Source organism: Chlamydotis macqueenii, chromosome 4 (genome assembly GCF_036417535.1).
Source record: "Chlamydotis macqueenii isolate bChlMac1 chromosome 4, bChlMac1.mat, whole genome shotgun sequence".
NCBI lineage: Eukaryota > Metazoa > Chordata > Aves > Otidiformes > Otididae > Chlamydotis > Chlamydotis macqueenii.
The window spans coordinates 30804255-30820088 of record NC_141559.1 but is presented as its reverse complement, the minus strand read 5'-3'; the positions used below and the strand labels follow the sequence as shown (position 1 = coordinate 30820088).

At 39.3% G+C, this 15834-nt stretch overlaps 1 protein-coding gene across 3 annotated transcripts in view; it reads left to right on the top strand.

Annotated features, from left to right (window-relative positions):
- PDLIM5 (PDZ and LIM domain 5) overlaps positions 1-12313 on the top strand; it is a 130893-nt gene extending 118580 nt beyond the window's left edge. For all 3 annotated transcript variants that reach the window (XM_086746127.1, XM_086746125.1, XM_086746124.1), the window contains 4 exons: positions 3112-3292; positions 4418-4538; positions 8371-8486; positions 9117-12313. In XM_086746127.1, coding sequence (XP_086602253.1) covers positions 3112-3292; positions 4418-4538; positions 8371-8486; positions 9117-9206 — 508 coding nt within the window. In that variant the 3' untranslated portion in view covers positions 9207-12313. The remainder of the gene's footprint in view (positions 1-3111; positions 3293-4417; positions 4539-8370; positions 8487-9116) is intronic.
- The last annotated feature ends 3521 nt before the right edge of the window (positions 12314-15834 follow it).

Below are 15834 nucleotides of genomic sequence, written 5' to 3'. Positions count from 1 at the left end.
AAAGGGGAAAAGGATGAATGGTGCTTCCCTTCAGCATCTCCTATACAGAAATTATATATCGAGGTGTTTTCAAGTGAGGAGAAAAAGAAACTTCCCAGAGCATAGATTGCTGTATGGTTAACTGTAAAGTGGCCTACTTAGCAGATGTGGAAATCCTTTTGATCTCTCCACCACCAAATTTCAGTTCTGGCTTGCTATCATAATGAAAGCCACATGAGAAGCTAGATTATTGGCATACTAATACATCATGACCATACTGATAAAGTTATATTTAGTTACAAGGAGAAAGATAGTGAAATAATGCTTATATTTCCTGTATTTGCCCCTATATAGTTGCTGCTTGCAGGACCCAGATGTTGTAGGTGCCTACCAAATTTATGTACCTCTTGATGCTTCGGGGCCTACGATTCTGTAAATACTGTTGTAAATACATCAGAATCTCATAAAAGAAAAAAAAATAATTGTAACTGTTTACCTCCTGTGTGAGTTCTGATGGTGATGTCAGAAATTTGTTCAGAAATGCTTAGCATGTCAAAGTAGCCTGGGATGGAGGCACATAACCAACTGTTGCTACTTGGATCCTCCCATATCTTTGAATGGGAGGAACATGGGGTTTTAGCACCACCTTTAAAAATATGTTTCAGTTGCCAGAGACATGTGGGATTTTTTTATTGTTCTTTGTTTTTAAATGGGGAAGGAAGGATGAAGCCATCTGCAGCTGTCTTCCAAGCATTTTGTACCCTAGCTACTTCCCGTCAGGTTGCATGACTGCCGCATGCAACCCTCTTACTCAGTTTGGGGCTTTAAACTAATTTTCAAATGAATACAGCAAATAAATAACTTTCATTACTGGAAGCTATCATTTTGAGTGCAAAAATATGCAGAGACCAGGAACACTTCCAAGTTCTCAATATCATGTTTTAGTATATTTTGCATGGCAGGTGCTTGTTTTTTTTTTTTTTTTTTCTTTCTTCCACAAGCTTTGGGGCAGCTTTTAAGTTGCTGGTATCATTAAGCTGCAGCGTCAACTTGACATGTTTAAACTACGGCCTGATTAAAAGTAAAATTGTATTTAGAAAGCATTTTTCTGGACATGTGTGTGCAGGGAGCCAGCCCACTAATGGAACACCTCGGAGACATTGTGCAGGGCACAGCCACAACTGTCTGGGGACTTTGGGAAAGAAACTCTGTAGATGCACTCTCAGGTTCCTGCGCGCTGTCCCGAATGGCTAACCTCAACATGTCAGAGCTGTAAACTCTGGAGAGCGAAATGCAGCAGATGTTGTAAAAATTCCTTCCCCTCCTGTCGCTAGCGTACTTGCTTTCCATTGCAGAGCTATCATTTCGGTGCAGATGGCCAGAAACTCAATCCTACCTGGAGCTGGGAGAGCCTCTTTGGTGTCAGCCCGTGTTAATGAATCTGTTAAATTAGCCTGTGCTGACACGGCGCACTGAGAGCACTTTGTTGTACATAAGGGCTTGTATTGTTTGATCAGTACATAACTGAAGGGGCATTGATGTAAAAAGGTGCTTGTAGAGCGGCGGGAGGGTATCAGGTTAGGTCAGTGTTTGCACTGCTCAGGCATCCGCTGGGAGCAGGGGACCAGAGAGCTGTGCTCAAACCCGGCTCCCTCCTTAAAGGGCTACGAGCTGCTCTCCAGGAGCCCTTTTTCATTGCTTGCTTTCTGATAATCAGAGGTGAATAGAAGAAACTGTAGCAGATTAAATATGCTCATCATCTCAGAAGGTGTGTGAGTTGTCCTAAATGTTAACAGAGTCTCTTATTTTTGACTTCTCATCCTGTTGAAAATACATAGCATCTCCACATAGAGAAAATGTGGAAGACAAAATGAAAATAATTACTCCCTACTCTCAGTGAAGTTGCCCTCTGTTCTTTGCCCGCTTGTATTCCCACCTTACAGTTAGTATAACCCTGGAAACAAATATTAAGGGCTTTTTTTAATATCTGTTGCTGTTGCTTTTTTATATGAGAATCTTATCGTACACAAAAATGTTCTTGTAGCTTACTCAATTTTAAAAAAAAATGTTTAGCAACAGGGTGGTGATACTAGTACCCAACACTTTTTTTGCAGTAAGGTATTACATCAGAAAAAAAAGTGATGCATTACTGAAAGAATCGGATCTCTACTGATATTGCAAAAAAAAATGGGAAATCTGGTGAGGGAAATGAACTTGAAACACAAAGTTCACCTGAAACCTGAATTCTGAACGGTTGAGTGTTGGTGAGAGCTAGGATGCACATCATTAAAGTAAATAAGTTCATTAAAGAAAATAACATAGTGAATATGTTTTCAAATGGATACAGATACCATGGCATATGGCTGGGATTTTTGAGTTAGAAACTGAGAAGTTTTTGTTGACTGAGAAATGAACAGTTTCATCTTGTCTATAAAACCTTGTTGCCAGACAAATACTATAAAAGCTTCATTCTTTTGTGTTTGCAAATAGTAGAGGCTGTGTATTTGGAGAAAATGGTCATATTTTAATTAACTTCTTTAGGGGAAAAAAAATCCCCGAGGAAACCAGCAAAGCCCCCCCCCCCCCCCCCCCCCCGCCCCCAGCAAATGGGATGGGTTATCCTGTAACAAAGTTCTTGGATAAGGACAGCAATTGAATTTTTATCTCACAAGAAACTGGTGTTTATCAGCTCTTAATAGAGTCAAGTCTACTTGAACATTTGTGGCCTTGATACAAATGCACGCTGAGAGTGAGCTGTCTGTATCACTGAGTCAAATATCTCTTTGCAATAGAATGAAATAGTTGGGGCACAGGGAGCATCCTTCTTTTTCTTCTTTTTCCTAGAACCCGCTTCAGCACTATATTTATTGTAGTTCTAAAATAAGGTTTCTGAAATGCAGTGGAGCAAAGAGAATTAGTATTTATTGTGGTCAGGTGTTTATGGGAGATAGTTCAATGGGAATACATCTAGTCAAGCCTGGATGCTTTCTTAGAGCCCATAGGAGGAAAGAGGGATGGAGCAGTATGGTTGTGTGATAATGGCACAGAGTTATCACAGGTTAAGCCTATTAACAGCTTTTGCAAGAGCCAACCCAGGAGCATTTGCTGACAAAATCTCTTCTTTCTAACCAGGGGACCCTTCTTGGTGGCTTTGGGGAAGTCATGGCATCCAGAGGAATTTAATTGTGCTCATTGCAAAACCTCCATGGCTTACATTGGATTTGTGGAAGAGAAAGGGGCGCTGTATTGTGAGGTCTGCTATGAGAAATTCTTCGCCCCTGAGTGTTCAAAGTGCCAAAGGAAGATCCTTGGAGTAAGTAACCAGCAAGTGTCCTGTTTCCCAGTGGGAACAATGACCACAGTGTTCAGTGCTTCTCTGTAATGTAATTCCCTTTTATCTGTCCCAATCTATGTTCTTCCAAACATACTCTGACCTACTTTTTCAGCTGCCATCATATACAGAATATGTTTTTGGCTCTTCTGATGTTGAACCTTTTCAGTCTCTTTGAGAAAAGGTGCAGTAGTCTCCTTGGCTCTTCCAAGTTCAGCTCCTGTTTTCATGAAGCTGTTCTGTAGCTGCTGTGATTACTAAATTTTCTTGGGCAAAATGCTTTTAATTTGCAGCTTTTTGCAAAATTGGAGGAGAGGGGGAAAGAAAAATAAATAATCCTCCTTAACTAAGCTAAGCACTGGGGAACATGCTGGTTGGGTAGATGTGAAGTATTGAAATATTCCCAATGGTAATGTAGATAGAAAGACACATTATCTTACCCTCCAGTATTGCTAATTTGAGCCTGCCAGCTGATTGTCCGCTGCTTTACTGCAGGCAGCAATGTGTCTGGACTCTTGTGTAACTGGGGTCACACAGGGCTCTGGCAGTGCAATTCTCAAGTTATATTTGGCTCTGTAGTATCTTCCAAAACGCAGAGCAGTCATAATTTTCTGTGTGATGTCTTCTGATTAACTATTTGCAGACTGGACAGAGCTCTGAACAACCTGGTCTAGTTGAAGATGTCCCTGCTCCTTGCAGGGGGTTGGACTAGATGACCTTTAAAGGTCCCTTCCAACCTAAACTATTCTGTGATTCCATGACTTGAGGAGATGTCAGAGATGCTGCTTTTCTTATTTCAGGGGACTGTTGTGGGTGAGATCCTAATTAAAATGGAAAAGGTGGACAAATGAGTTGTTAAATCTGTCCAACTCTACATTGAACCTTCCAAAAAAATGAAAGTTTGCTTATGACAAATACGGAGATGTACTATAAATAAAGCACCTCATTAAGTTTAACATCAGCAGAAATTGCATGCACAATGCATTTTCACAGTAGCAGTAGGAAACAAAGTATTCTTGAAACGAATCAAGTGTGGAGGCATGGTCACCACAATCTAGTCATCACATCAAAATAATGTGGTAATAACACTTTTTCTAATCCCCACAGGAAGTAATAAACGCTTTGAAACAAACTTGGCACGTTTCCTGCTTCGTGTGTGTGGCCTGTCATAACCCCATCCGCAATAATGTCTTCCACTTAGAAGACGGCGATCCCTACTGTGAGACGGGTAAGAAGCAACACAACCAAAGTTTGCTGCAGCTGTGCAGGGAAGCAGAGCTAAATAAGGTTGGAAAAAAATAATAATTCCTTTTTCTCAAGCTTCACTTGAGAAGTGTCACAGAAAATTCATGTAACTCTGATATGTCAATTCAAAGCAGCAACACATGCTGTAGCCACTTGGAGTTTGCAGCAGGAGAAGGTGAGAATTTCTTCATTGGCTTCAGCAGGAGCAGGCTTCTTGTCACTAGGTTTACTTGTTCTTCTTCTTAAGCCTTCAGCTGTAAGTATCAGTGATACAGCAAAGTGTTAATTTTAGGGTGACTTTCTGGTTGGCTTTAAAATAATCTGGAGTTTATGTAAATCTGCTTATTTACTAAACAAGCAAATGCCAGTGGAGTAATGTGTTTTACTCTGAATAGCCTTATTCACAGCCGGGAGGCAACTTCCAAGAGTAAGCAGTCTGCTCGGGAAGATTTTTGCAGGATCAAGGATAACATCTGTTGAACATAAGCTTGGGATAAAAAAAAACAGGCTGTTGGGGGAAAAATACAGTGATGTGATTATAGCACTTGAAAGCCTGGTGAGCAATATTATGTGAAAGATGCATCTTAGAAGTTCAGAGGGATTCTGGTTTGGTTTTTAGCACTTCCAGCTAATCCTATATTTTTTATTAATATGAACAGGGTTTTTTTTATGTTGCTTTCCTAGTTTGCTTAAAACTTTCCATGTACCCTTCTGGACTAGGAAAGAAATAGACAGTATTTGTAAAACAATTCCCACAAAATGGAAAAGAAACCAAACTGTATCAACATTGTCTATTTTCATACTGCATGCTGTTTAGAACCATGTTAGAACCATCAGGCAGACCTTTTACTGTGTTTTTCCTCTTACTGTAAGGAGCATTGTAGTTTAACTAGAGGTGGAAGTGAATTGAGCAGGAAGAGATTTAGCATGAAATCCTAGTGACCTGTTTGGAGCTAAGATCAAGCCTGCTGGCTTGATCCCACTGTTGTTCACAGTGGGTGCCATGGAGAGTGCTAGGTATTGAAAGGATGAAAAAAGCAAGCAAAATTTCTCTGTCAGAGCAGCTTTAATGAGGTGTTGGCAGATACGAAAGGACGCAGTAGGTTATTGCTAACTCAGTGACACAAGTAGGGTAACATGTTGCTCCTATTGAATTTGTGGAGCAGCAGAGGAAACGGATATAGGAGCTGCATCTTTCAGTGTGACAGCATGGTGAAATTTCATCCTGGAGCAATCTGAAGCCCCTAATCTTGGAACCATTTGATGATTCAAAAATAGGACTGGAGGAATCAATAACTCCCCTTTGGGTGGAAAGCTCGTGACCGGGTTTGTTCAGCTAATATTGAATTCTTGTTCCTGCCACCAAATGACCCGTATGTTGTGCGGTGCATTGATTTGTGCTACTGTTACGACTCCCTTGCACAAATGCCCATTTTTCTATACTATGAGCAGGAAACTCTGGGATAAAACGTCAAGAATATTACTCTTTTTGCAAAGTTTATTTCCGAGATAGAAAGTTGCTAGCACAAGTTAATGGAGACACATTCTGTGAGGTGTTATTGGCAGTGATACGTTGTAAAGGCTCTGGCTCTCTAACTAGATGTTAATTTGAGATATATTCATTCTTCGAAGACTTTCAGTTCAGCTGGAGTTAAGAGTCTATAACTAATTTTAAAGAAATAAAGAGTAAATGTCACTGCCACCTTTTCTTCTTCCTGGTGCAAAGAAGGGTTCTAATTTTAAATGTGTATTTGAAATTATAATAGCATCAGCTATTAGTATTAAGGGGGTTTAATCTGCAAAACATCCTGGGTTTGGATGTCGATGCTAAAATTAAACTAAAAGTGCAGTGCAGATATCCACAACTTTGAACTTTTTTTTAAGTGCAGAGTTAATAACCTAGTTTTGAAAATGCTGTGTCCAGGAAGCATTGATAAGTGGCCGTATGAGAGGTCTGCCTTGGAAGGCTTCTGTGGTATCACAATTCAAGCACGCAAAAGCACAAGAAAGCTGATGCCCTTCGTTCTGCCTTATCTATTGCCCTTTCTTCAGAAGAACAGCCAATAAACCTATCAACACAAACCACAGGCCAGCTTACAAAAGGCTTTAACTATTGGCACCAGGAAAATACCAGCAAAAGATTGTGTATGAATACAAATGCAAAGAGCTGAATCAGTATGGTCATGAGACCATGTTCTTCAGGAGTTTCAGACATAGGTGTTCTACGATTTGACATTTTTATTGTCTTTCTTCTCCTTAAACACTTGCAAATTCATGCCAGTAGCACGGATTAATGAAGGTGATCGGTGAAGCTGCTTCTTGTCACTGGCAGCCTTCAAGGCCTTTGCTTTTTCAGAGCACTTGTGTTCCCTGTCCAGCTGAGATGCCTCCTGTGATGATGCTTTTTGAGGTCATCATACAAAATACTGTCTTATTAAACTGAAACAGGACCCTTCCCTTCTGCTTGATGCATGTGATGAGCCTCTGTTGGCTCTGCTGCAGCAAGCACTAGAGCTTCAGCAGATCTGTATAATCTAGGAGAGAAACAAAATCTCCTTGTACCGTGCTTGCCCCTCCTTATAAGGCGCCTTGAAAACAACCCCTGACACCTAATTTCCCTGTCAGAGCCAGAGTGTTACTATTAAGGATGGAGTCCAAAGCTTCATTATGAGTGTCACTCAGTAGTTCATGTTATGAAGATGTAATGTTGCATAACATTATGTATTTGGCATGGCAGCCCGCTGATCCCAAATTCTCTTGTGTTATAGCACTAATGTTGTTGTCTTCTGTGCAGGAAATAAACATTTCCTTCTCAGAATGGGTTGTTTGAGAGTTGAAATAAGTGGAAGAGACCAGACAACTTGGGGTGAAATTTAGGTCTGCACAGGTGGGCAGCGGAGGGCTGTGGTGGCTTGTTGCCCCTGAGATGTCTCTGTGCACAGAGAAATGAGTGTCGCATACCAAGGCTGTGGGGTTGAGGGTGGGTTTCAGTGCCTCCCACCCATCTTTACACGTGTTTTATTCTGGTAGTGGGGAGTGTGGATGTTTCGGTGCATTTGGAGCCTCCAGAGGCATCAAGTCAATCCAGTGCCTAAAAAATGAATGGTGTGAATACCCATCAGTGATTCCAGTCACTAGTAACCATCCTGACACCCTACTAGTACTTCTTGTTAAATGCAATAAATATATTGCCTAAAGCCTCTGGTTTGTTTTTGTTTGGGGTTTTGCGTGTTTTTTTTAGGTTGTTTTTTTAGGTTCATTTTTTTAAAGCCAAGTAATAAACTCCAGCGACTAGAAAACTATTCTGACTTGATCCAAATTGCTATACTCTGTTTAGGACAGAAGCCTAATGATTGCATGATTTCGTGTAGTGCAGTCTGGAACAAATATTGTGCCGGAACGTAGGCAGTACGTTACTCGTTGAGGAGTTCTGTCCCGTGAACTGCCAGGGGATGCTTTCAAGGCAGAGCCAGAGAGAACGTGAGGAGCGAGTGGAGGCCACGCGGGTGCTCTGCAAGGAGTGTGCCTTCCCCCCGCCCTGAGTGCACTATTGATCTCAAGGAAATGAAACACCAGGAAGATGGAAGCATTGCTTGCTCGAACGGATAAGGAAGGGGACGAGAACTGAATTAGCAAGGAGAGAAGGGCATCCCGGTATTTTGATCTAGGAACTCTTTATTCAGTGTACCCAGTATTATGAAACTTGACAAGTGCAAACCCACTGCCGTTGAAAGAAAAGCACAATGGTTTCAAAGGGTCAGTCTTGCTTTTCTTTATGTGCTTCCTCTTTAAAATCTGTTTGTGTTTGTTTGCAGATTACTATGCCCTCTTCGGTACTATGTGCCATGGCTGTGAATTCCCCATTGAAGCTGGAGACAGATTTCTTGAAGCTCTGGGCCACACTTGGCATGACACTTGCTTTGTATGCTCAGTAAGTGAAGCTGGCCTACATTTTAAACAAACCCATGGCAGCAGTGTTTGTGCTAACCTGACCGATATGGGAGTTAACAGCTATAACCTTTTTCAATCCTCTGAGCCCAAACAAAAAGCACTTTCCCAGTTATTTGGAAGGTGTGTTGCTATTGTGAGCCTTTGGCACCGGTCCAGAGGAGTTGGCCTGGATTGCAGCCACATGTCCTAGCGTTTAACCCTTGACGTTTACTTCCTCAGAGCAAGTGTTGAAGGTCCTGCAGGAGCCGGCTGCGTTTCTAAAGTTAGCAAGAGTGCTTTCGGCATAAAGACGCTGTAGCCGAAGTATCACCTGCTAATATTTTATGACCAAAAAAAAAAAGCTTCAGTCCTCATGATGGGGTATTTTTTTGAAAATGCTGAACCTAATTCTGCTCCCAGTTAAGAGCTTGTTGAGTTAAAGAAAGTAAGGTTATGCTTACATTAACCGTTAATATTACATCTAAAAGAGTATCCCTGACAAAAAGGTAATAATTCTTATTCTTTGACTACATTTATGCATAGTACAATGCTATGATTTGGCATTCTGAATAATGTGGTGTAATTAATCCATCTGAACTGTGTGACGTTTTCTTTTTTTATCCCATTTCAGGTATGTAATGACAGTTTGGAGGGTCAGACTTTCTTTTCCAAGAAGGACAAGCCACTGTGCAAGAAACACGCTCACTCTATCAATATTTGATGCTTGGAGCTCAACATGAGTAACAAATGTACTGAGCAGAAAGAAAGGTTGAAATGTCCGTGTTCAGAAATTGGTTTAAGCTATTTATATATGTTTTTCTAAAAGTGGAAGAGAAATACGGAAACTTGCAAGGGTGTTTGTACGCTAGTTTTTAGAGTGTTTATCAGTTAGGGTTTTGCTTCATAAAAGGATATGAATCGGGAATTGCATCCAAGCCAAATGATTAGAGTGCCTTTACTTCTCTACTTGCCACATTACTGTATTCGTTTTGTGATTTCATGACCACATTTTTATCTGCTTCAGTATGAGAAGTGAAACATCTATAAAAAGAAATACCTGATGTTGGAAGTCTTGGCTTTGCTGCTGTTCAACAAATAAAAGGAGATTGGCTTCAGCAATCCAGATCACTTTACTGCGCTGATGTTTTTTAAAGCATGTCTAGAAGTATTGCAGCTAAACTCCATTAAAATGAACTCAAAGCAAAGATAAGATTTCATGGAATATATAGTTCAACAACTGCTATTTTCATCTAATACTCACATATGTGAAGTCTCCTGTGCAATTACACATACTTGTGCCTTTGGCAGTTAAATTTCTGATGTGTCTTCAAAGGTCAGAGATTTTTACAAAGCAGTTAAGTGGAGCGGTGGCTATGCTGGTGAACAATAATAGTTTAGAAGATGCCACGTAAAAGAAAACCTAAATGGGATACTCTTCCTCAACTCATGTACTACCAGAACACTAGCCAAAAAAAACCCTGCTAGTGAGGTTTTTTTTGACAGGATGAAAATGTCAGATCAGATCTTAAAAATAAGGGAGTGGGGGGTTATACTCTTATATTCACAGTTCAGGTTTTAGATAGTTTTAAGTGCCTTGGAAAGGGGAGATTTGCATTGGATCTGCAGGTAACAGTGGTTTATATCCAGAATGTGAGACTCTGGTGTTGAATGAGGGAAACTGCTGAAGTGCAACTGAGGACATTGTTTTTCTCTCAACACATTCTTTACCATGTAGCCCATGAATATGTATATTGGTGATGTGCCAGGTAGCATACCGAATACTTACTTTCTTGCTCAGCTGTTACGATTTTTATTAGTTTAGGTTTTATTTCTCTCTTTTCCTCCAGATGTAGGGAATATATTGTTGAATAATATAATATTGAGTTAGGCTGCTCAGTATCTCTCAGTTCTTGCAAGGGAGCAGAGAGACAATGCTGTCATTATGCATTTACTGCGAGCCAGAAGACGTAGCCAGTTCTGTGGCTGGATATGAATTTCGCCTCCATACAGAGAGTCAGTGCAAGACCTGTGTACCAGCTAAGTCCCACTTAACTTCAAATTAGGGCTTAAGTGGTATGGAGCAATTATAGGCAGATAGGGAAGAGGTGGTGACCCTCTACACAGGGTGAATTTCACTCCAGCGGAGTTGCACAACAGAGAAGGGGGCCCTCTCAGGGCCAGATCGGATTCCTGAAGGAAGCTGAATTTACATGCTATTTAATTCAGCTGGGAGCTGAATTGTTAGTCTTTAGTGCTCTTCCCAGTAGACATTAAAAGTAACCATTTACTGGTTTTATTGATGTGTGGTTGGTTTGTTTTTTTTTTTTTTACTAATGTAAAGGACAGGTTTATCCATAAAACCAAAGGGAAAATCGCAATTGCCACGATTGAGTAAGACAATTCTAACAGGGAACGTCAACGAAAGAGGAAAAGAAAACCAAAATTGCTGTACTGAAATATGAAAAGATATTTGCCTTTCTTATTAATTCAGTGAGACTCGTTCACGTTGTGGGCTGTTTCTCTTTTATTTCCTGAAGTTGTTTTTCAATACAACCATGTTTCTTTTTTAACTTCTGGTGGTACGGAAGAAATGGCATAAAGCTGTTTAAAATGTTTACACTTCTGTAGATGTACCCTTTTGTGAGTTTGGCTGAAAATCAGAAGGGTAGAAGCAGCGTGGACAAGATATGGCAATATCAGAGCCAGCTTGCTTTTGAAATGAGGTGGAATGAGGAATAATGAGACCTAGAGACTAGGTTTCAGTGGAGCTATATTGCACATGCACGGGGAAGGAGGATGGGAATGCACAGGATAAGGCATTCAGGAATTTCTGCAATTCAAACTTGCTATTTTAAAGTAGGATAGAAACTTTTCAGTTTGTCAGTGTCCTTAAAATCAAATTGAATTTTGTTTAGTTTCATAACTTTAATTGGAATTGTTGGAATAATTATATTATTCTTAATCCATATGCTCTAGGGTTTAAAATTTTGCAGTCCTTAGTGAATTTGAGGACAAATGCCTGGAAGGCTCCAGTAGTACTGCTTCATTTAGCTGCTTTGCCTTTTAATTTCTGCTTTTATCTATTTGTTTAAAATTTAAAAGGAAGCATAGAGTCACTGATACATAGTGAATATTTAATGGTTCTAGCAAATTATATAAATCAACTAAAAGGAACATGATTTTTATTGTTATTTTAATAAGTGAGATTTTAGTAGAGCACTTTATAATAATGCCATATATCTCACTGAATATTTATTACCTTTTTTGTTTAGGACTATTTCGTACTGGTATCTTTGTATTTTATTTTATTTGTAAGCCTGCATATTTACCTCTAGAATCTTTTGGTGTGTGACTGTGTGTATGTGTATTTACATATACTTCTCTATACATGCACATACACAGGTGCATATTGAGAGACATACGTATATATGCACATATACATACGTATCTTTGACTGTAGACTTGATATAGCAAAAATCAGCACCGTTCCATCATCATTTGGTGATTTCATAAGATTCCCAACTATTTTTCCTACAACTCATGTATAGCATTCATGTTTTGAGGGACTGTTAGAAAGTCAGGAGAGACACGTTAGTAACCTAACTACTGTAGTTTTTTGCATGCATTTTCAGTCAGTAATTATTTTTCTTCCAAAACTGTGCCTGTAAAAGAATCAGATTTAACTCTGTTTGAAGGTAGAAGGTCTGTCATAAGTGAATAACTGAATCATGATGACAGTTTCAGTATATTGTAACTAAATAATTCAGAATTATGTGTAAATATAAATGCTTAATATAACAATGCAATAAACTTAAAAGCAAAAGTTGAGTTGTGGTTCAGCATGTTTTGGTCTGTTCAGTTGTGTACCTGTTTCTTCATGGAACTACTCACGTCATCTAGCCATATGACTGGCTTTGCAAACAAGAGTAAGAAGGGGAACTACATCAATTCACAAATTACTTGCTTTAATTTCTTTTTTGTTTTTCGTTGTTTTATGCTAAACAAACAGCCCTTAAGTCCTGGTGATTTCCTTGCTTGTGTTTAATAGCCTTTGGCATCAAATGTTGGCTGTTCATATTTGCAAATTTAATTATAATTAAAAAAAAACAAAACAAACAACCAAACACAAAGCACAAAACTCTCTGTCTGACTTCAGTTGTTTTGTGCTTGTTGGATGTTTTCTTTTTCTGAATAATAGTCAGTAGAAGAAAGTCATGACTGTACACATGAATCGGTATCATTTGAGTTGCTTGTTCTTCAGTTTTTTGGGGCAGAATGAAGGTTTACTTTACAGAAAAGGACCTGGGGGTCCTGGTGGACACCAAGCTGATCATGAGCCAGTGACGTCCCCTTTGTGAAAAGGAAGACCACGAGCCTCCAGGGCTCCATTAGGCAGAGCATTGCCAGCAGATTAAGGGAGGTGATCTTTCTCGGTTCAGCCTTGGTAAGAAACATCTGGAGTGCTGGGTCCAGTGCTGGTCTTAAAAAAGAGACATGGACGCACTAGAGTGAAGAGCCAGGAAGATTATTATGGACTTGGAGCATTTGTCATACAAGGAGAGGCTGAGAGAGCTGGGGCAGTTCAGCTTGGAGAAGAGAGGGCTTGAGGGCGGATCTCACCTATGTATTACAAATTCCTGGAGCAAGGGAGTAAAGAAGATGGAGCCAGACTCAGCTCAGTGGTACACAGTGACAGGACAACTGTGAGGATAGTCAAACACTGTCACAGGTTACCCAGAGAGACTGCAGAATCTCTGTCCTTGGAGATACTCAAAACCTGATTTGGCACAGACCTTGGACTAGACAAGGTCCCTTCATCTCCAAAGGTCCCTTCCCACCTCAGTGAGTCTCTGATTCTCCATCTTTTCTCAAGATGGAATGAAAGATGGAAATATGGTATTGAACACTGTAGAATATGTAACAATGTAAAACTATTCTCTGATTCTATAATTCAGTATTGGCCAATCACTATTTATTTCCAATCTTTACCTCATTCTGCTCCCCAAGTAGAATACTTTGCAATGCTTGTTTAGAAGTGTTTAATTTAGTTTTTCCTAAGTTGAGACTGTTGAAGGAAATGCTACCTTCTCTGGCAAGCATTATCTGATACTGTACTTAGCCTTGGCACACAGCAGTCTCCGCTTTCACCGCAGGATACTTAACTGTCTACTATAACATGGCCAATTACTTAATGATAATACCAGCTTGGTAAGACTCTCCTTAGCTGAGTAAGACAGCTCCTTAGCTGCCTCTTAACTAGGCAAATGCAGTGTTGTTTTCTACTTTTATTTACACAAGCAAAGGAAAACACTGCACACAGCTCTATAAAATTTAGACGCAACTTTACAGAAAACTTGCCTCCCCTTCAATATTTGGGCTATGAATGAGACAAATGCAAGTCTATTTGCAAACAGTATATTAAACTCCAGAAGCCAAACTTTTAAAGGCTTCAAGTCTGCATTTGACATTTTAATGGCAAAGGTTTGGTTTCTATCAATCACAACGTCATGTAACATTAAAATGCACCGACAAAAAAAAAGAAATCTGTCATTTATTCATTAAGACACTGTAATCCAGTGTAAGATTTATAGGCTTAAAACTCAACAGTGTGTTTTCACAATAAATCCATTTTCACTGCTCGGCACAGAACAAATCTCTCTGTCACTCATAATGTTTGCTGGTCAAAATGCCCTGTATGAGATCTTCAAAGGGCTTCTCACAAAATTGCATATAAATCCTTTTACCAGCAAAGGCTTAATTTAGGTTTGAGTTTTACTTTCTTGGGACATTGGTTAATATCTTGTGCTTAGACAAGATCTTGGTTATATCAGAAACACATAGGGCCTAATTTATTATTAGCAGTCTGGTGTTAATTAGGGGGAATTACCAGAAATAGTTTGCTTGATGGAAATTTATTATGGGATCACACTTTACTGATGGCAAAATAGGAGTCACTGAAAGAGTGCAGCTCCTTCTCATAACCAACTAATTAATAAGGTGCCAAAATTCCTCTGAGAAGGGTTTGGTCCTAACTATGGGAACCTCACAGAGCAAATGGTTCCTATGCAGTATTTAAAATTTAAAAGAGGAAAAGAGAGAGGAGAAAGAGCTGCCCAGCAGAAGTCTAAAAAATGGTATGCCTTTTTCTTGAATTTATGAAAGGAAATATTTAGCCGTGTTTCTAAGCTCATTAAAGAATTGCTTTTCCCAGACAGAAAAACAACAGCTAGTTTATAATCTCGTTTGGTATGCTTGAACTTGGTTTTCATTTTCACTTGTGCATACTGCACACTACAGCTTGTAATTTTATGAATCAGGCTTATAATGAGTTTTTATATTGCTCTTTATTGCTATGCCTTAAGGTCTTTGTCATTGTCATTTGCCGCAAAAGTTGAGATTGGCATAGATGGGAAAGTTGTGCTGATAACTGAAAAACAGGGCAAATATATTTGCATCTTTAATAAAATCATGTACCTATATGGAAGTTTGGGAATAGAAAATCATTGTCTGTTGTTAGAGGTCTCATGAAAGTTCTACTTGTGTCAGAATGGCATGCTATAATAAGGCGGAGTGCACGCAAAAATGTCTCTAAAGAAATTTCAAATCACCATACTAAAATTTACCCATGGGTGATTTGGAAAAATATTTTCCATAAGATTTTTTTAAAAATATTTAAGATGGTAAGGTATGCAAGTTGTAATAAAGCACTTCTGTATTTGTACTGGAAACACCTTAAACTCTTTAAAAATATCCAACTTTTTCGTTACTTTTAAAAAGATTTCTCCTGTGCTGTGAAACTAAGGATTGTGTCATTGTGCTCTGAGTAATACTCACACTTTCCATAGGATCACAGTTATTTCCTTTTCAGTACTCAGGCCTTTGCTTCGCTTTTTCTTACTGCTGGGCAATGCCATTGTTTGTTTTAAAGTATTTCAGTACAAGATAATCCTGTCAGGTGTGTCCCTTATTTCTCTTTGTGATGCATCAATGAAATGTCAAATGTTCCTTTAGTAAATATAAACTTGCACTAAATTTTGGCACACTTTCCGAAGTATCACGTTTTCCCACCCAGAAGTTTCCGCTGGAAAAATAACTCCAGATACAAGACCAAAGTGGTAATTATATCCCACACAAACTCTTTTTTTCCCTTGAAACCCATCAAGCAAAAGGGAAAGAAATTAATTCAAGTGTAGGGCCAAAATCACTGATAACCGAAGCAGATACAGCCTCTCTAATTTCAACTTACTCCCCTCCAAATTAAAAATGACTGGTATCAAACCTACATTAATTTTATGCTTAAATTTACCCAATAAGTGAGATCAGAATTAAATTAAGAATCTGGGCTCTTG